Genomic DNA, 19927 nt, shown 5'->3' with positions numbered 1-19927 from the left:
TGCAGGCAAGTACGTGATGAGAAGACAGCCGGTCCCTTTGCAGAAGGGACCTCTGAGCCATGTGTCAGCCTGGGGAAACCCAGAACAAGAGCACAGAAGTCAGGATCTCCATTGATGATTCAACTGAGATGCAAACACTTGAAAAAGTCTCAGGGCAGAGCTCCTGCTCCTGTGAATAACAATGGCGAAGAGGCTACCACAGCACCAATAGTGTTGTCTCATCCTACTCTGATTGCTATCCCACCTCATTGTGCCTCTTAAATTCTTAGCCATCCTTCAAGACTCAGTACAAGTGCATGGTCTGTGAAGCTGTCCAAAGCCATCCACCCCAGTCTGAATTAACCATTACTTCCCCCACACTTCTGTAGTACATGGTTCCTATTTCTTTTACAACACTGGTCTCAATTTCTCTTTCAATGGAATTCCATAAGGCTGTCTTAGTCTACATCCCTGGCAAGGTTACAAATTCTTGGCAGGGAGAAACTATGTTTTATTCATGTTCACATACCCCGCAGTTCTAGCCTTATGCTCTAGGCATTTGATAAATGCCCATCAAATTGAATAATAATTTTCAAAGCATTAAAAAAGCACCATGCAAACAACTAGGTTCATAAGTTCAAAGTAGATGGAGAAAACAGGAGTGATCACAAGGGTGGGGCTCATCTGGGAAGACTTTCTGAAGGAGGTGTGGCTGGAAAAGACTATGAGGAGGGGCTGAAAAGCATGTAGAAGGCCTGTCATCTTAACTTCTGGGAGGGAAAGGCCAGGATTTTCTGCTTCCTTACCCACTTTTCCCCCTCATCCCAAAGCAGGGGAGCAGCAGTACAGGGGTTAAAATGTGGACTCTCAAGACAGACTGCCTGGCTATACATCCTAGCTCAGCCACTGAAGAGCTGTGTGACCTTGGGCTGACCACTTCACCCTTCTGGTCTCAGTCTCCTCCCCCTGTAGACTGAGGAAAAATAGTACCTACCTCACTGGATTATGTGATGATTTAATGAGTTAATCTACATTAAACTCTTACTAGGTGCCAATGGCTAATCTCAGTGCTTTACATAGATTAACGCATTTAATCCTCACACAGCACAATGAAGTTGGTACTATTACTATCCTTTACAGAGGAGGAAACTGAGACCCAGAGAGCATGGGGTGGGGAGATCATCAGCATAGCCTAACCCAAAATGTCACACATTCTCCAAACATGACAAATGGACCTGCTTACCCCAAACCACCCAACTCTTGCCCTGAAGAACCAGAACCACAGTCACAGCTCAAAGTAGTAAGAATTTTGTTTTGTTGTAATTCATAACCGTCTGTAAAACACCTTCCCATAAGATTTTCACTGCAGCCCTATGAAAGAGCCCTATCCATCTTGCTTTTCAGATGCGCCTTGATTCAGGGAAAGGCAGTGGGAAGTGTGGGAGAAGTGAGCAGCTGCCTTTTCAAAGGCGGGCACCATGTTCCCCATCAGGGCCCCTCCCCTGGGCCAGAGGTGGAGCGGCAGGGCATGAGGCAGTGGGCAGCAGCCAGCTCTTCCTCACGCCTCCTCCAAGGACTGAATAACTTGTCCTGCCCCACCGAGGGGGCTGGGGGCCTGGCTCATACCGGCAAGAAGGCCAGGGAGCTTATAGACAAACTACCAAAGCTCCAGGGCTTACAGATGACAGAAAACAAAAAGAAAATCATCACCGGAGAATTTAAAAAAATATTCAAAAGTAATTTACAAAATAAAAATGTTTAGCTTGGAAGACTATAATTTTCCATCTCTAAAGAAGGGGACAAAGGAAATGAACCAAAAATGTATGCATAAAATATAAATCACCAATAAACACGCAAAGAAAAAAAACTGTCCTCATTACAATCAATAAACAGAATTCAAATCATTACACTCAGATACCATCAATTAAAATTGGTACTTTTTTAAATCACAAAATATTAGTGACTTTTAGGGGCTGAACATTCATGGAAGTGCAAAATTGAAACCACCTTCTGAGAGAGTAGTTTGGTCTGTGGTATGTAAGAGCCTTAAAGTTACTGATGTTCTTTGACTCCACAATTTTATTTCTAGATATTAAGGTAAAATTTATAAATAGGTACAAAAATATATGTTTAAGAATACATGTTGTGAGGGGCGCCTGGGTGGCTCAGTCGGTTGAGCGTCCGACTTCGGCTCAGGTCACGATCTCACGGTCCGTGAGTTCGAGCCCCGCATCGGGCTCTGGGCTGATGGCTCAGAGCCTGGAGCCTGCTTCCGATTCTGTGTCTCCCTCTCTCTCTGCCCCTCCCCCGTTCATGCTCTGTCTCTCTCTGTCTCAAAAATAAATAAAAACGTTAAAAAAAAAAAAGAAAGAATACATGTGTGTTTGACACAAGAAAAACAAGAGGCACAATGAAAAAACCTAAGAATGGGATGATTACATAAGCGTCTCCATTCAGTGGAATCCCTTGCTACCACTAAATATGATACAGAAAACCTGAAGGTTATATAGTGACTTTAAAAAAAGGTACTTGTGTGGGGTGCCTGGGGGGCTCAGTTGGATAAGCGTCAGACTCTTGATTTTGGCTCAGGTCATGATCTCATAGCTGGTGAGTTCAAGCCCCAAGTCTGGCTCTTCACTGTCAGCACAGAGCCTGCTTGGGATTCTGTCTCCCTCTCTCTTTCTGCCCTTCCCCCACTTGCTCTCTATCTCTCTCTCAGAATAAATAAAAATAAATTTTAAAAAATTGTTTAAAAAAATTTTAAAAAGGTACCTTCTGCGGAGGCGCCTGGGTGGTTCAGTCGGTTAAGTGTCTGACTTCAGCTCAAGTCATGATCTCACTGTTCATGAGCACAAGCCCCGCGTCAGGCTCTGTGCTGACAGCTCAGAGCCTGGAGCGTGCTTCGGATTCTGTGTCTCCCTCTCTCTGCCCTGTCCCCACTCATGCTCTGTCTCTCTCTCTCTCTCTCAAAATTAACTAAACATTAAAAAAAAATTTTAAAGGTACTTGTGCAAATCAGGTAAAAATAAACAATATACTGTATTTATAATAATGCCCATATTGTAGAAAAATATCTGTATACAGGGGCACTATAATGAAATAATTAAAAGCCAGATTCCAAAGTCAGAGGACTTTACTCCTTCACCCAGAGGCATTGATTGTGTTTGTATACAGGGGAACAGTGGAATGAGAGATACATATCTGGGGAGAAGGCTGGTATTGCAGGTGCCAGGACCCCTAGAACCCTTTATTCTCATCCTTGCCATCCACAGACTTCTGTGCTTGAAACTGTCCTTCACAAGCTATATGACATTGGGCAAATCACATAACTTCTCTGTGCCTTATGTTCCTCATCTGAATATAAACATAATAATGGTACCTACCGCACTGAAGTTGGGAGGACTGAATGAGTTAATAACTGGAACATAGTAAGTTACATGCATTAGCCATTATTATCCTTGCTTATGAACACACAGAAAAGCTACTTGGAAGGATATATAATCTAATGATTCTTTATGCTATGTGGTGTCACAGTAATGTTTATTCTTCCTTTTGATATCTTAATTTTCTAAATTTTCTTTCATGTACCTTTACTTTAAATAAGAAAAACTATATCACTTAATTAAAATTAAAGAAATCTGTATCAAACGTCTTAGGAAGAAACACAGGGAATGAAAGTCCAGACCAAAGATATAAGGGAGCAATGATTTACTAAGAAATTGGGAGAAGGGGGGAACCCTATACTTTGAAAAGCGATGATGGAAAACCAAACAGAGTACCTACACTGTGATAGCTATTTTAATATGTCAACTTAGCTAGGCCATGGTGCCCAGTTGTTTTGTCAAACATCAGTCCGGATGTTTCTGTGAAGGTATTTTTCACATGCCATAGACATTTAAATCAGTAGACTTTGAGTAAAGCAAATTACTCTCCACAATGTGGGTGGTCTTCATCCAATCAGTTGATGGCCTTAAAAGGACTAGCGTTCGCTCAAGGAAGAGGGAATTCTCCCCCCAGACTGCGTTTGGACTCAAGACTTCAATATCAACTCTGGCCAGAATTGTCAGCCTACTGGCCAGCCCTGTGAATTTCAGACTTGCCAACCCCAACAATTGTGTGAACCATATCCTTAAAATAAACTCTCTTAATTGGCTGTTTCTCTGGAGAACCCTGATATGCAGACCATGTGAAGAAACCAGTGAGAATGCTTCCAACACAGTGATCCATCTACACAGCCTCCCAGGGAGTGGTGAACTAGCTTGTAATTATCGGTGTCTATATCCTCTTTACTGCCTGGAGAAACAGTTATTATTATGCTCAAAACAACCAATCAGAGGGATTATTAGTGCCTGGAAGTGTGTAAGAACACAGCCTTCCTCATTTAAGAAACAAAGGTAAAATACTCCCTGTCATGGTGAAGCAGAGTTGGGGCTTCCCCTGATGGTTTAACTTGAGGACTTTGCCTCACACCTTGAAGGGTTTTATGTTTGGTTCTACACATGTGGCAGCAGGATTAAAGAGAGACAAGCCGGGGCGCCTGGGTGGCGCAGTTGGTTAAGCGGCCGACTTCAGCCAGGTCACGACCTCGCGGTCCGTGAGGTCGAGCCCCGCGTCAGGCTCTGGGCTGATGGCTCAGAGCCTGGAGCCTGTTTCCGATTCTGTGTCTCCCTCTCTCTCTGCCCCTCCCCCGTTCATGCTCTGTCTCTCTCTGTCCCAAAAATAAATAAATGTTGAAAAAAAAAAAAAAAGAGACAAGCCAAGCAGAAGCAGCATTTCGGGAGGAGCATATGTGAAACATGCAGCAGGTCCAGACAGGAGCAAGCCCTGGGCGAGACAGACAGCACACCTGGTGTGCCAGGCCTGGGCACCAGAACTGCAAGGCAGTGGCCAAGGGGCCCCACCCAATGCTCAGGACTCCATTAGGAAAACTCACAGGGCTTCTCTGAACTCAGATCTTAGGAATGGACAGCAAAATGGCTTATTAGAAATGATGGAACACACATTATTGTATAAATGATTTGAACTTCTATAAATATATTAACTGAAGCAAAATTGCATTCACAACAGATACATAACCATTTCCAGAGTACTTCCGGGGTTAAGTGGATTCCCTCCTCACTGCGGAATGGGTGGACCACACAGGTGTGGTCCTCTCTGGGTTTCCCTCTTGTGCTGTTCTGGTTTTGTGTCACCCTCTGAACCTCTTCTTCATCAATGTACCTCCAAATTGTCACATCCTTGTGCCACACCTGCTATAGAAATTACAGAGAATGTTCTGGTTTTTTAGTTGCAATTGCCCGAAGTTCACAATTTCCATCAACTTGCAGTTCAAACTATTTCTGGTCCCATTTTGCTACTGAATAGTGAAATACAGGTTGAAACTTAGATTTATCTTCTACAGATGTGTGCACACACACATACACACTCATGATTCAACGATGTTAACATTCTAGAAACTATTACAGACCTCCCTCATGACCACAGGAGCCTCTGGTTCTTCCGTTTAATCACACCAGTCCCTGTTGTGTACAGGCTTGAGCCCAATCCTGAATAGCTTGTGTTCTGTTATGTTCTTGACCCATCTTCATGAACGAATCAGACCTCTACTAGCGACTGACAGCCTACTTTTTTCTACCAGTCTTTGGGTAAAACATTTAAGACTCGTTATTTTATTTAATCTACAAGCCATCCATAAAAGAACAGGCATTATACAAGCTCTGTTTTTATTTTTTTGTATGCATAATAGTTCTTTTGATTTAATTATATATTTATATATTAAATATTAATATATATTAATATTAACATGTTAATATAATAATATATATAATTTATTGTCAAATTGGTTTCCACACAACACCCAAGTGCTCATCCCAACAGATGCCCTCCTCAATGCCCATCACCCACTTTCCCCTCTCTGCCACCCCCCCCATCAACCCTCAGTTTGTTCTCAGTATGTTTTTTTTTAATTTTTTTTCAACGTTTATTTATTTTTGGGACAGAGAGAGACAGAGCATGAACGGGGGAGGGGCAGAGAGAGAGGGAGACACAGAATCGGAAACAGGCTCCCAGAGCCCGACGCGGGGCTCGAGCTCACGGACCGCGAGATCGTGACCTGGCTGAAGTCGGACGCTTAACCGACTCCGCCACCCAGGCGCCCCTGTTCTCAGTATTTAAAAGTCTCTTATGGTTTGCCTCCTTCCCTCTCTGTAACTTTTTTTCACCCCTTCCCCTCCCCACTGGTCTTCTGTTAAGTTTCTCAGGATCCACCTATGAGTGAAAACATATGGTATCTGTCTTTCTCCGCCTGACTTATTTTACTTACAAGCTCCGTTTTTAGAGATGAGGTCAAGGCTCAGAGAAGTTAAGGGATTTGTCCTAAGTCACTGAACTCAAGTGGTAGAGCCAGATACATCCTGGGATCAGTTGGCCTGTGAATCCCTTGGTTTCCATGTTAACAACAGAAAATGTCATGCCTGCACAAGGACTGGCTAAGAAGAGAGAAATACAGAAGCAAGCAGGGAGGCCCTAATTCTTGGCTGGTGACAGCAATGGAAGAGGCTAAAGCTATCCCCTGTGATCCCACATGATGTCACCATGTCCACACCCCAGTAAGCTGCTTCTGAGGATTTGCCCTCCTATGGGCCATCCTGACACATGCCAATATTCCTCAATGTGACCTTCCACCTAAGTCCTTGTTCCCACACAACTCCGGGAGCTGTGGAGGATGCCTCATGCTAACAAAAGTGTGTTACCTACCACTCAGGGTCACTCAGGCTCCTGTCTTCCCCCAGCCCTCCGTGGAGGTGGCTGTATAGTGTGAGGAGCCCACCCAGCCAGGAGCAAAAACTCTCAAGTCCAGTCCTATCTCCACCCAAAACTGTGTGACTTTGCCATGTCATTTCCCCTCTTTGAAACTCAAGTGCCTCCTGTGGAGTATGGGAAGAAGAAGAAGCTTTCAGGGTGTTTGTGAGAGGTTAGGACAGCAAGTGTGGCAGTCACCTTAGCACACTGACCTGTGCACAGCTGGTGCTCAGTCCTGAGTGAAGGTTTAGCTGGTGGATCTTGGCTCTGTTGACTGTTCCTTGGAGTCGGCTGCTGCCACTATCCAGCCTTGGGGGCCTTACCCATGACCATCTCCCCTAGATGGCAGGCAAGGGGCTCCACGCTGGTGTGCTTGGAGGAAAGTGACTTCTGTCTTAGCCACTTGGCCAGCACATATTTAGGACACAAGAGCACACATATGTGCAGGATAGGAATTCCTTACACAGCAATGACGGACAGGCACGTGGACTCAAAGGACCCTCACAATAATTGCAGAGGCCACCAAGCATTGGAAGCCTTCAATTCCAGAACCAGGGAGTGCAAGCAGGTTCTTAGCACTCAGGTGGAGGAGTGGGCACCAGATGGTGGATCACTGCCCCAGAGAACCCCACAGCAGCTCTACATACCAAAAACTGGAGGCAGGCTCACTGCAAAGCCATGTCACTTTTGCCCACAAAAGTTGTGTAAATTGAATATTATTTCCTTCTGTTTCACAGACAACTATAGTTTCACTTTGGATTGACTTGCAAATAATGTCTCTTAATGTTACCCTTATCTACATTTGTTCTGAAATACTCAGTGGTGTATAGATATATCAAAGGTAATTGAAAGAAGTCTGTGGTAAACCCTCTTGAGGGAAAATAAACATACCTTCATTAGAGAATAATTACCCACTGTGTTTTTTCTAATTTATATTTTTGGATTTTCCAAGGTGTGTGTATTATTTATTATTTATGGATTAGTGCTTCTTAAAGGGGCAGATTGAGTAACCCATGTGAGCATTAATTTTGTGTACATTCCTCTTGCCTATGTTCAAAAGGACTACTCATCACGACTTCAAATGACAAGAATAATAATGCCCTGCACAAGTTTTATTGTTCTTGGTTCAGAAGGCACTTCTACACTGGGTGCATATTGTTAACTCATAATAACCAAGTGGCACAGAGGTTGTCGCTAGTTTACAGATAAGGAAACAGGGGCTCATCGAGTAAGTGAAGCCAGGCAGCCAGGGAAGTATGGGGGGCAGGGCATGCCAGTCCTTTCCACTCTCAGGATAAGAACATTCCTGTGTGTCTTCTTGTCTTGCTAACATCACGATGGTCTGAAGACAATGAACATGACATTTGCCAATAGCCAATGGTCCCTAGAATAACCTCAGGCCCTCAGCACCACCACTTCACCCTTTTCCTGTTAAATCAGGACTCTATTTCCAGGCCCCAAAGTAACTTCCTACTAATGGCTTTCATCTTTGCACAACTTCGATGTCCCTTCGTCATCCAGTGTGCTCACAACACCTGATCATTACCTTTTAATCCTGGCTACCACCCTAGGAGGGATAGGCCCTTTGATAAATGAAGGAGGAAATAGTTCACAGCTGGCCAACTCCAGTGGAGGCTAGCACACATGGGTTTGTGAGGGTTTTAGGGAAAGCACCACAAATCCGGTCCATCCTGATGAGAGCTGACTTGGAGCTTTGCTCCATTTTGGTCCTGGCATCTCCTGCAGCCTTAAATTCTGAACTATCCCATGTTATCTCCATGAGCCAGGGATGAAGCCCAGGAGCTGTAGTGGGATGGAATGTGGGGCCAGGCATGGTGTGTGTGACACATCACCCAGCCTTCACAATTGCAGGGCAAAGCTTGTTCTCCTGAAGAATGAACCAGGCCTCCATATCAACTTAGCATATGTGTACTTACAAACTAGCCTTGTCCTCAAAGAGACGCCCGAACAAGAACAGATCTCATCTGGTTAGGATAATATGGAAATACATTATGGAGTCAGTGGTATTTGAGTTGTTTTGAAGGGACAGAGGCCATTTGCATGGAGGAGAAGGAGAATGCATTCAGGCAGGAGGAAGGCCTGGCAGACAGGCAGAACGCAGCAGAAGCTGGGTTTGTGGGAATGGCAGGTCCACACTTCTTTTTCCAAGGGAAAAAGACCTTTTTACTGAAGTGTAAAATACATACAGAAGAGTGCACAAATCATTAATGTAAGAGTTTTCACAAAGTAACACATTAATGTGTTCACCACCCAGATCCAGAACCAGCATGTTATCAGCATCCCAGAAGCTAGGCTCGTGCCTCTCCAAAGTTAATATTCTCATGTATAACTCCGTGGTTTGGTTTTGCCTGTTGTTTTAATTTTCTATAAATGGACTCATACTATGTAGATTTTATATCTGGTTTTTTTTTTTTTTTTTGGAAATTTATGTTTGTGAGAGTTACCCATGTTGTTACGTATAACAGTTTTTTTTTTCATTTTCACTGCTGTATGGAATTCTATTACATGAATGTGTTTGGTATTATATTTATTTTGTATTTCCTAATTAAACTTTGATATTATATCCTGAAATATTTAAACAGACAAATGAATGGGGAAAAAAACCCACCTGTTAAAGAAAATGTTTTCCTAAAACATGATGGAATGACATTGAACTAAGCCATTGACAGGAAGGCCTACCTGAAAGCAGATAAAACCACTTTAGGATCAGAGGGTTGAATTTAGAGGCTGCCCCACAAGAACAAAAGCCCAAGTCAGACTACAGGATTGTTCTAGGAAAGACCCCACTGTCCTGCATCACCCCTAGATCCCAGTCTAGCCTCAGTCTAGCCCTCTCCGTGTGCGCCTACATCCTCACACCCTTCACTCCTGAATCAGAGTCCCATGCAGGTGTGTTTGGCGGCCAGGCACACTGCTCATATGCCAGCACCCTGTAAGCATATCAGCAAGGCAGGGAAAGGGAGTTTTCTGGCCTTGAGACAGGTCCAAGTTTTGACATAAATAAAGACATACTGGGAAGTGTCTTATCTATTCCCATTACATTTAAATCAACAAACCTTTGGTACCACCAGAACTGTGCAGACTCATTAGCACTGATGAGGCAGGAAAAGGAAGAACTTCCCCACCTCCTATGATATTTCTCATTTTTCCCAATGGGAAGGAGGTTGAAACCTTCTGGTTTGCTTGCTCTAAGGAGCTCTGCCTTTGGGCTGGACACCTAGCTCTGGGAAATTCAGACTCCCTTTCAAATGGCAGCTTCCAGATTTCCTGGCAAATGGTAACGACAGTATTAGTCACATGCTCCCTGTCTGCATTGGACTCAGAGACACAGCAGGACCAACACCACCTGTCAGGTTGGGGATTAGGCCCAGAAAGTATAATAGATACTAAATCGCTGCAAACTGTGTCAACAGGGATGTCTCTGGTATATGCTTAATCCTCCCTGGCATATCCGGGGTTGAACTTGAGCATCTGGGCTTCCAGGATGCTCTAACCAGGACCCAGGTCGGGTGGGCTTGGGAGAAGAGGCCACATTTGGGGCAAAGAAAGCATAAAGAGTCTCAAAACTGTCCACTGCTCTTTTTCCCCTCTAAGAATCATGCCCTCACCCTGCCTCTCAGTCAGGATGTATAGGCTCTGCATGGACAGGTGACTTCTCTCACCACACATGACACTCTGGGCAACAGCTCTCTGGCTTTCAGAACTGTTTTTACTCCTTTCTGAGGGTGAAGCCCAAGATTATGGAATTTTTCCATCTTCTGCTTTTGGGGGGAAATTCAAATGACCACCTCCAATCATTCCCCACTGCCAGGTCCCTGTCTGTGTCTCCATTCTGTGCCCCAGGGTACAAGTGAAGGTATCTTGTTTTACAGATTTACGTCTTACAACACCTTGTCTTCCATTGTCAAATTCTTCAGGGTGTTCATGGGTTCATGGCCTGTTTTCCCAACTAGACTGATTCCCTGAAGAGCAGAATTTTACTCTTCATTTGTAGCCTACTAAGTGTCACAAAGATGGGCTGTTAAATACTTGTAGAAATAAATTATCTCTATCAGCAACAAATTTCTGAGTGAGTGTGTAAAAAGGAATCAAAATGCAAAAATGAGTTTGTTTCACTGAGATATTTCTGTTTATCCCAAGGCAAAGTGAATATAAGAGAAGAGTTTGATTCAATTTCAGACAGGGTCCCTGACCTCTTTCTGCCTCTAGATCCAAGGGATGTGACTACTAAGTAAAGTCCCTCATTTGTGACAACTCTTCACAAATGTCACACACTAACAATGTGACACCCTCTGAGACTGCCAGGCCCATCCCTGGCTCACCCTTCTCCCCCCAGCTCCGCCTCACCCACCCCCACCCCCACCCCCACCCCCACCCCCACCCCCACCAGCCACCCTCCCTCCACTTTCATGGCCCTCAACTCCCCAGGCTCAGTCCTGCCTCCTGGAAAGACACAGGCTTCAGAGGCAGGCAAACCTAAATTCAAATTTAATTTTATTGCTTTCTAGGTATGTGACCTTGGGTAGTTTACTTAACCTCTCTGTACCTCAGTTTCTTCATCTGTAAATTAGATATAATGATACCTACCTCAGAGTTACCTCATATCAAGCACCTGGTTTGTTACTTCCCAAACTTACTTTCCCTGAGTTCCCAAACTTTTCTGGAAGTTCTGAGCCCCTTCAGAAAAGACTTAGAAAATCACTCACAGAAGGAAGGTCTACTCTGCAGGACCCCCTCTTGTTCTCCAGCCTCCCCCTCTCACACTGGCCTTCTCTGAACTGACCAGTTACCACAGCAACTTCTGCCCCCTCTCTCACCAGGGACTGGAACCAGCCACTCTCCATGAAGTTGGCCCCTTCTGCAGGCTGCACCTCACCCTGTGCTCTGTGCCCCTTACTGGAGCTTGTGCCGTGGCTACAGGCCTGCCCTCCCTCTGCCCATCTTACTGCACCTTCCTATCCTATCATTACCTTTCCTGTGGGCTGCATGCAGACAAATAAGTGACAACTGTGAAGATGCCTTTCCCTATCCAGAGTCATTCCAGAAGCTACATGTACTTCCCACATAAATGTGTGCTAGAAGCCCCTTCAGGACTTGGCTTCAGAGCTCAGAATGCTTCCTTCTCAGCATCCTCAAGTATGGTTGTTCTTTATCCACAGAGAACAAAGTTGATGTTTGTAAAGTGCCAAAAGTCATGGAGAGAAAAAGAAGCAGCCACATGTTGCATAGAGGAGAACATGGCCAGAAATTGAGGGCTCCACCACACCCATACCTTCTTCAGAGCGGGCACTACTCCAAGGGCTCTCAGCGTCTTCATTTATAAAAGGGGTTTAGTTGTGAGGATACAACAAAATGAGGTGGTAATGAAAATGGAATCAAATTGAAGCAACTCAAACAGTAATTGGCAGTACTGTTACTCTCTTGGGACTTTCTCCTGGGACTGCCAGGCTGCAAAACCTGTGAGGGTAGAAACTGCTCACAGCCTGTTCCACACTGTTTCCCTCAGTCCTTAGCCCTGGGTCTGAAGTGGAACAGGCGTTCCACAAATACCTGCTGACCAATCGAGCAGTTGAGTTCCCTGTGTTTGCAACGAAGGGGTTGCACCTAATTATCTTAAGTCTCTTCTCCCACCAGCCGTAAAACACTGCCTGCCCATGGGATGGGGGCTGGGGGAAGCTATTAATTTTGTTTGTTTTAATAAAAAATGAGACCCAACCAAAAAGAAATGAGATTGAATTTCTTGCATGTCTCATAAACTTGGTATGAAAGGCAATTCCAAAACAAGATCCAAGAATGTTCTAAGTAATGGCAAAATTACATTACTACAAAACATGTATAGTCTCCCAAAGTGACCACTTTGGAAAGGATAACCCTCAATAGATGGAAATGTTTTAAAATGTTTACATTTAAAAAAAAAAAAAGGAGTCCCATGACTTTGCAGTCACATGGAGATGATGAAAGTTCACCAGGAGCCCCAACCTGTGCCTAGCACTTCTGAGCCCATCATATCAGAAAGGAGCTTGCCTGACATGAGGAGACAGACCCAGGGAAGGAATCAGGGAGGTACCCAGTGTAGTAAGAGGGAGTGCTCATTCAGCCAACACAGCCATGTGTCAGCAGGTAAAACAGACAAGAAGGGAAGTGGGGCTGGGCTGGGCAGAGCCTTGAGTGAATCAAGCCTTCCCATGGGGCGGGGACGTCTATCTAAAACACCAGCCTCCATTAAATCCCCTATAAAAGGTTCCTGTCCCTCTGACCTGGTACTCCATTCACCACCTAACAGCCACTTGCTCATCCTGCCTGTGCATTAGGTAAGTGCCCTCTTGAGAAACCTCTTTCTCATTCTCACTGCCCTGGTGATCTGAGCTCATAAAACCAAGCTGTCAGATCCAGGTCATGGCCTGTGGTGCTGGCCATGGACAGAAAGTGTCCACTCTGACTGGGCCTCAGGCAAAGTGGGCATGTGCATGTGGGAGAAGATGCTGTCCTGAAGCCATGGGGCTCTTTCCTCCTCCCCTGAGACTGGCCTGTCAGTAACGCCTCTCACCAGAGCATGTTAGCAGCAGCAATGGAACCACTCCTGTGCCTTTCTGGACAGCAAAGGTGTTTTATTCTTAAGGTTCTGGAAACCTCTTTGCGGTACTCACAGTGTATGAGGCCAGAATCAGGTTACTTATGCCAATCTGACAATGGGCTTGAACCTTGTCACAGAGGAAGGGGCTAACATGACAGTCTTCCCCAGGGCCTTATTAGGCAAGATGAGTTTGTAGGTTTATCCTAAGGCATCTGAAGAGTAACTAAAAAGTAGCCTTATTTTTACTGTTTATAGGTCAGTGATTAAGGTCTGACATGCTAAACAACAAAAACCCAGGATCTTTTCATTTCTTTGTTGGGGTACAATATTTGAGTTTTGTACCTTGACGTGCAAAAGCAAAGTCTGCTTGAAATTTTTGGCTACTGGAGGGTAGAAAGGACACCCCTTGAAGAGCTTACCTGGGGTCTATAACCTTCAAAATCCTTCTGGCCACACTGCCCCATCTTCTCCAGCACCAAGCCTCCTTCCTGCCTCCCTTCACTCTCATGCTTCTGTACCCAGGCCTTCCTCTTCCTCCTGCATTTGAACTTGCCATCTCCCGGTCTTTGAGGCTTCTACTTTAATGCACCTCCACGTCCCTTTGCCTTTTGCCCATGCAGCTGCACTCAGGATTCCCTTCAAGCTATGCCCAGATCCCCAGCTAATGAGAAGCAAAATCTCTCCCTTCAGTTAGGAGTCATTCCTCATAGGTCACCAGTTTTGTGGGCTGGAAGGAGCCACACAGCTATGGGAAGGCTGACCTCCTTCACAGTTCACAGGTCCCAGTGCTGAGGACAGATGTCACATTCAGAGGAACTTAAGACTTGGAACTGGAAGGCTCCCTGAGTATGGCCAACAGCTGGTAACCCAGCCTCTTCCTGAATGCCTACTCAAAAGGCAGCAAGAAAGGGTGCAACCCCATGGGGTTCCTGCCTGCCCCTCCTGAGGCAGGGGTCAGCTTAGATATGTACTTACTGCCTGTTGGTGTTCCCAGCAGGACCCTAACACCATATGACTAGACAGACTGTCCACAGGATGCGGTCTAGAATGTTCATTGCATTTGAGTTCAGGAGATATGAACTCTTGGGTTTCTTGGTACCCTACAAGCTATGGGGCCTTGAGCAAATCACCTAACTTCTCTGAGCCTGTTTCCTCACCTATAAAAAGTGGAGATAGTAAGGATTATAAGAGATGATGCATATGGAAGTACTCTGTGAGCAGCAGAGTTCACGCAGATGTACACATATTATGTATGTATATAATAACATCATAATGATATTTAATAGCTGTCATTTAGTATAAGCCAGCATCTTCCAAGTGCTTTATATGAATTATCTCTTAATCTTCACAATAATCTTATCAAGTAAATACTGGTATTACCTTCATTTCACAATGAGTAAACCGAGGCATAGAAAGGCAAAGAAAACTGCCCTAGCTCACCTGACAGGCAGGTGGTGAGGCTGGCATAGAAGTCCTGACTCTGGAGCCTGTCACTAACCATGATGTGCCCCTCCTTCCCATTCATAAAATCCATTAAGTAGGAAAGGGAGAGGGAATACTCAGAGCCATCAGAGGCAGAGCTGAATATGCAAGGAAAGACCTAGAAGGAGCAGGAGGAAACGCTGAGGTTGATTTTGGAGCCCCCATGGGGGCTTTGCTTCTTTCTCCAGCTTGACTCCAAAGATGCCTCAGTTACTGCGAAACATTAATGGGATCATCGAAGCCTTTGGGCGATACGCCAGGATGGAGGGCAACTGCAAAATGCTCACCCGGGGGGAGCTGAAAAGGCTCTTGGAGCATGAGTTTGCTGATGTCATTGTGGTATGATGTGCCCAGCGAGGTGGGGAGGGTGGGAGAGGAAAGAGGAAAGGGGTTTGCCTGCAGATGCTCTGCCTCAGGAATCTGAAGAGGTAGCCACTGGATCCAAGCCCACCGGATCTCCTGGCAGCTGTGGAGGAGGAGAAAAGGAAGGCAAAGGAACAAGAGATGGTAGTTTCCTTAGAGAAAAAACCTTGATTTTAATTAATTCTAATTTAGAGACAAGGTGAAAGGACTCAAAAGGGACAGCTCAGGGAAGAATAGAACCCTTGAGTATTCTAGAAATGAAAGTAATTACTGCTCTCTGCTGCTACTTAAATCTGATGCAGTAGCCATTTCCTATGTCCATCAGAAATTCATTCATTCATTTATTAGAAGCATAGCTCTGTGTCTTGCAGTTGCTCAAAAATATTAGTTGAATGGTCACATCAGAAATGTGTTTTTGAGGGCAAGTTGGTTGTCATCAGCTGGGAGGACACTCTGGGAGCCCCTCCTTCTCTCCCCCTACCAGCAAAGCAGACCCAGGGCATTGATGCACTTCCCTGCCTCTTCCTGCCTTTGGTTCCCATCTAAAGCAACCAGGACAATGGCCTTAGGGACAGGAATGTGTAGGCACAGCAGGATGCATACTCAGGGCAACTTGTGGTCTCACCAAACCCCACTCACCCCACCATGGGAAAACACCTGAGCCTCAGTGAACCCACAAAATCTCCTTGAGGCCATGTTCCTGCTGTCTTCGCCTGGTGTTGGGCACTGGAGAGAATCCCACTCAGTGCCAGGGGTCAGGAGCCGAGGACAGCCCAAAGAATCATTATGAGCTCATTCATTCATTCATGCATTCTTCAGTGAGTCTTGCTCCAGTTATCCTGTAATCCAGAAATTATGCCAGGCACAGAGGATACAAATCAAAAGGTACTTCCTACCCTTGTGAGAAGGGCTGCACACTGAAAGCTATTTCATATTAGGGCTGCTGTAGCTATGTACACACCCTGAGGCTGGCACAGGTGGGCTCCCTGGCTCAGGGGTGGGAAGCCTGCAGACTGAGTGAACTGGCCCAACCACACCTTCCCCAGGGGCAGTATGCTGATTTTGCCTCTTCTCCTCCCCAGAAACCCCATGATCCTGCCACTGTGGATGAAGTCCTGTGCCTGCTAGATGAAGATAACACAGGGACTGTGGAGTTCAAGGAATTCCTGGTCCTGGTGTTTAAAGTCGCCCAAGCCTGTTTCAAGACACTGAGCGAGAGTCCTGAGGGGGCTTGTGGATCTCAAGAGTCTGGAATTTGCCCTGCTGGGGACTCACAAGAGCTGGGGGAAGAACAGAACAGGAGAACTGAGGTGGAGCCGGCTAGGGAAGGACAGCATTGTGAGGAGAGCCAACATAGACAGAGCACACAAGCCTCCAGAGGACAGGTAGGGGCCAGGGCTCAGACCCATGGTCAGGATATTGGCCAGGATAGGCAGTCTAAGTCTCAGAGACAAGAGAGAGAGAGTTGGCAGACACAAGCTGGGGAATGTACACAGCAGACCCAGAGAGTGGGAGAAGACAAGAGCCACCAGACCAGAGAGAGGGAGTCAGAGAGACAGTCGCAGGCCAGGGAACAGGATAGAGCCCACCAGACAAGTGAAACAGTGACTGGAACTGGAACTCAGACCCAGACAGATACCACCCAGACTATGGAGGAAGACAGGAGCAGTCAGATAGGAAGCCCTGGTACCCAGCCACAGGAGTCCACCCAGACCAGAGGGACTGAGGTCCAGGGTCAAGATAGGAGTCAGACAAGCCAGATAGTGGCAGGAGAACATGTTCAGACACCAGGAGGTGTCACCCAGACCACAGAGCAGGACAGGAGTGGTCACATAGGAAGCCCTGGCACCCAGCCACAGGAGTCTACCCATGGCCAGACCAGAGGGACTGAGGTCCAGGGTCAAGATAGGAGTCAGACAAGCCAGACAGTGGCAAGAGAACATGTTCAGACACCAGGAGGTGTCACCCAGACCATGGAGCAGGACAGGAGTGGTCAGATAGGAAGCCCTGGCACCCAGCCACAGGAGTCCACCCATGGCCAGACCAGAGAAACTGAGGTCCAGGGTCAAGATAGGAGCCAGACAAGCCAAGTGGTGACAGGAGGGCACATTCAAACACAGGCAGGATCACAAACCCAGACACACACCCAGACCATGGAGCAGGGCAAGAGCCAGTCTGCAAGGCACACAGGGGATAGAGATGAGGGACAGATTCAAAGGCAGTCAGACAGTGGTCAAAGATGGACACAAGTAAGCCACTATGAAGCAGGAGAGGCAGAGATGGGAGGACAGGCCCAGGCTGGGGCAAGCACTCTGACAGGGAGACAGGACCGGAGCAGCACTCAACCAAGGTGTAGTGTGACAGGCGGACAGAGAGAGAGCGAATCCACTGTGGTTACCCAAGAGTGGGTGGATGACCACACAAGGGATACAGCAATCCCAAGGCAGGACCAGGGTAGCCTGCATTCTGGCATGCTTTCAGCCCAGGGCCCAGACACAGCCCAGCCAGAAGGAAAGCGAGGCCTCACAGCCAGGGGGCTGTATTCCTACTTCAAAAGCAATAAGCCATGAGTGTCCCAGCCCCAGACTCCAGTGCCCAGTACCAGAAGAAGACAGCTGCAGAGGGGTTGGCTTGTCCTGTCCTGGCCAGTCCAGTTGGCATGTCAGCTCTTTCTTTATCATGGTGTTTCTCTTAGGTCTTTCTCAGTGAGACCATTTCTGCAAGGTGTTTTCTATCCTAAATTCCTCTCTCATCTGCTCCACTGTGCAGACCCCTCAGGAACAGGAAAACACAGAGCCAATCATTCATTTATGACAGATTCTCCTCAGCTTGTGGGGCTTTTCATAGCTATTTTTGTCTCCTCCATCTGTCCATTGCCCCATATATCCTAATGCACCAATAAAACCTTCCTAAGCAACTGGGCTCTCTGTCCCTTTCAATCACTATTGATATGATGGGTTAAGGCTACAGGGCTGTGATAATGAACTAGACATGGCCCCTACCCTTGAAGAGCATCTGGTTGGGAAAATAGTGCATGAGATTCCAAGAGTTATAAAAGTGTCGAGAGAGAAGATATCATATTTTTATACTTTGCAGACAGGGATCACAAAAGTTTTCAACCAGAAGAGGTTTTTTGAAATGCCCTTAAAAGACAAGCAGGATTTAGGGAAGGAGGGAGGGAGGGAAGGAGGTAACACTCTAATTCTAGAATGTTAAGTCTCTGTTCACCTGTAAGGTCACATAAGAAGGCCAACTTAAGGTTACCAATAAATGGAAGAAGGCCAGTGGGGACTGTGTAGGGGAGAAGGCATGTGTTACCAGGAACTGAACCAGAAGCCAGAGCCCCAGAAACTCCTCTGTGTCAGCTCTGACCTCTCATTATGTCTCATCAGCTAGATATAAACAAGTTATCGGGTAGAAACTCTTAACTATGGTTTATTATAATAATAACTTCAGAACTAGTTTTTAAAATATAGATTTATCTGCCTAACTGCAGAAATGCTGAGTCCACAGGTTTTGAGTGGGGCTTATGAAAACTATGTAAAAGCTTTGTAAGGGGACTCCTGCTTCTGGCATTGTGGCAAACTAGATGCTCTGAAGGGCTTTCCACAACAAAATAACTAGATCATGCATAAGGCATATTTTCCATTGCATTTTGGTTTATAGGAAGTAAGGGCAATCTCCAAAGAGAAAACAATATGTGTTAACAACCCTTAGTCGGGAGGAGTTAAGATGGAAGAGTAGCAGGGACATCCTATACTTGCTTCATCCCTCAAACACAGCTAGATAAATATCAGATCATTCTGAACACCCAAGAAATCTGAGGACTGAGAGAACAAACTGCACAACTGGAGAGAGAGGAGAGGCCACATCATGGAAGTAAGGAGGTGCAGACACATGATTTGGGGGAGAAAAGAATTGTAGGTGCTGTGGAGGGGTGGGAGCCCTAAACATGGAAGGAAGAGAGAAACAGAAAGAGAGAACATTGCACAAGAAAAACACTTCATCAAAATCATTGATAGGTAAAATGAGAGGGGCTGAGTAGTTACAGGCAGCAGAGTTCAAAGTCTGAAGTTTCAGAAGTCTGCACCACCATCGGGTCAAGCCTGGTAAACATAGTAGTACTCCTGTGGAAAAGGAGGGCAGAGGTCTGGGAGCAGACAGCATGATCTGAAGATACCCTGGGATCACAGTGGGAGAGACAGTTCCCCTTCTTGGAGTGTATTTGGGAGAGGTGGCATTGTCTCTCTGTCTCTGCATTTGGGAGACGTGTCTCTCAGGGGACAAAAGTGCCGATGGGCACCATTGAGCTGCCCTGTTCCTTAGCATGGGAACAGAAGCACCTGTTGAAGGCAGCTAACTGAACACAGCTTTTTGCTGTGTTTTCTTGTAAACTCCAAGCTGCTGCATGGTCATGTGACTGCTTTTCTGGGAAAAGTAAGTACCAGCCACAGCACAGTGAAACCCTCCCCTAGAGAACCACCTTAGGTCTTCACCACACTGGGTCCCCAAAATTTGGAGTTTTGAAACCCAGCCAGTGCACCTGAGAGAAAAAAAAAAGGAGTACTGCACTGCAGCGCAGGCAGACAGCTAGGACACAGACAGAGTGAAGGCAGGGATCTTAGGGATGCCTGGAACACACAAGGGAAGATTATTTGCTCTTCCACAAGGGCTTCCTGAATAGCATCAAGGATAAACTCCCCTCTC

At 46.0% G+C, this 19927-nt stretch overlaps 1 protein-coding gene across 1 annotated transcript; it reads left to right on the top strand.

Moving 5' to 3' along the window:
- Nucleotides 1-13047: 13047 nt before the first annotated feature.
- CRNN (cornulin) lies at nucleotides 13048-17961 on the top strand. Its single transcript, XM_045033539.1, has 4 exons — nucleotides 13048-13112; nucleotides 15046-15196; nucleotides 16303-17016; nucleotides 17146-17961. Exons 2-4 carry the CDS (start codon nucleotides 15059-15061, stop codon nucleotides 17788-17790), a joined length of 1497 nt encoding a protein of 498 aa, XP_044889474.1. The 5' UTR covers nucleotides 13048-13112; nucleotides 15046-15058; the 3' UTR covers nucleotides 17791-17961.
- The last annotated feature ends 1966 nt before the right edge of the window (nucleotides 17962-19927 follow it).

This window comes from Felis catus, chromosome C1 (genome assembly GCF_018350175.1).
Source record: "Felis catus isolate Fca126 chromosome C1, F.catus_Fca126_mat1.0, whole genome shotgun sequence".
Classification (NCBI taxonomy): domain Eukaryota; kingdom Metazoa; phylum Chordata; class Mammalia; order Carnivora; family Felidae; genus Felis; species Felis catus.
This window is presented reverse-complemented; position numbering and strand designations above follow the sequence as displayed.

What these genes read in the sequence shown, in the direction of transcription:
- CRNN (XM_045033539.1), top strand. Translation starts at nt 15,059, where the DNA reads ATGCCTCAGTTACTGCGAAACATTAATGGGATCATCGAAGCCTTTGGG. An exon ending in AGTTTGCTGATGTCATTGTG is followed by an intron (nt 15,197 to 16,302) that starts GTATGATGTGCC and finishes TCTCCTCCCCAG; the next exon opens with AAACCCCATGATCCTGCCAC. An exon ending in ATGTTCAGACACCAGGAGGT is followed by an intron (nt 17,017 to 17,145) that starts GTCACCCAGACC and finishes CAGACAAGCCAG; the next exon opens with ACAGTGGCAAGAGAACATGT.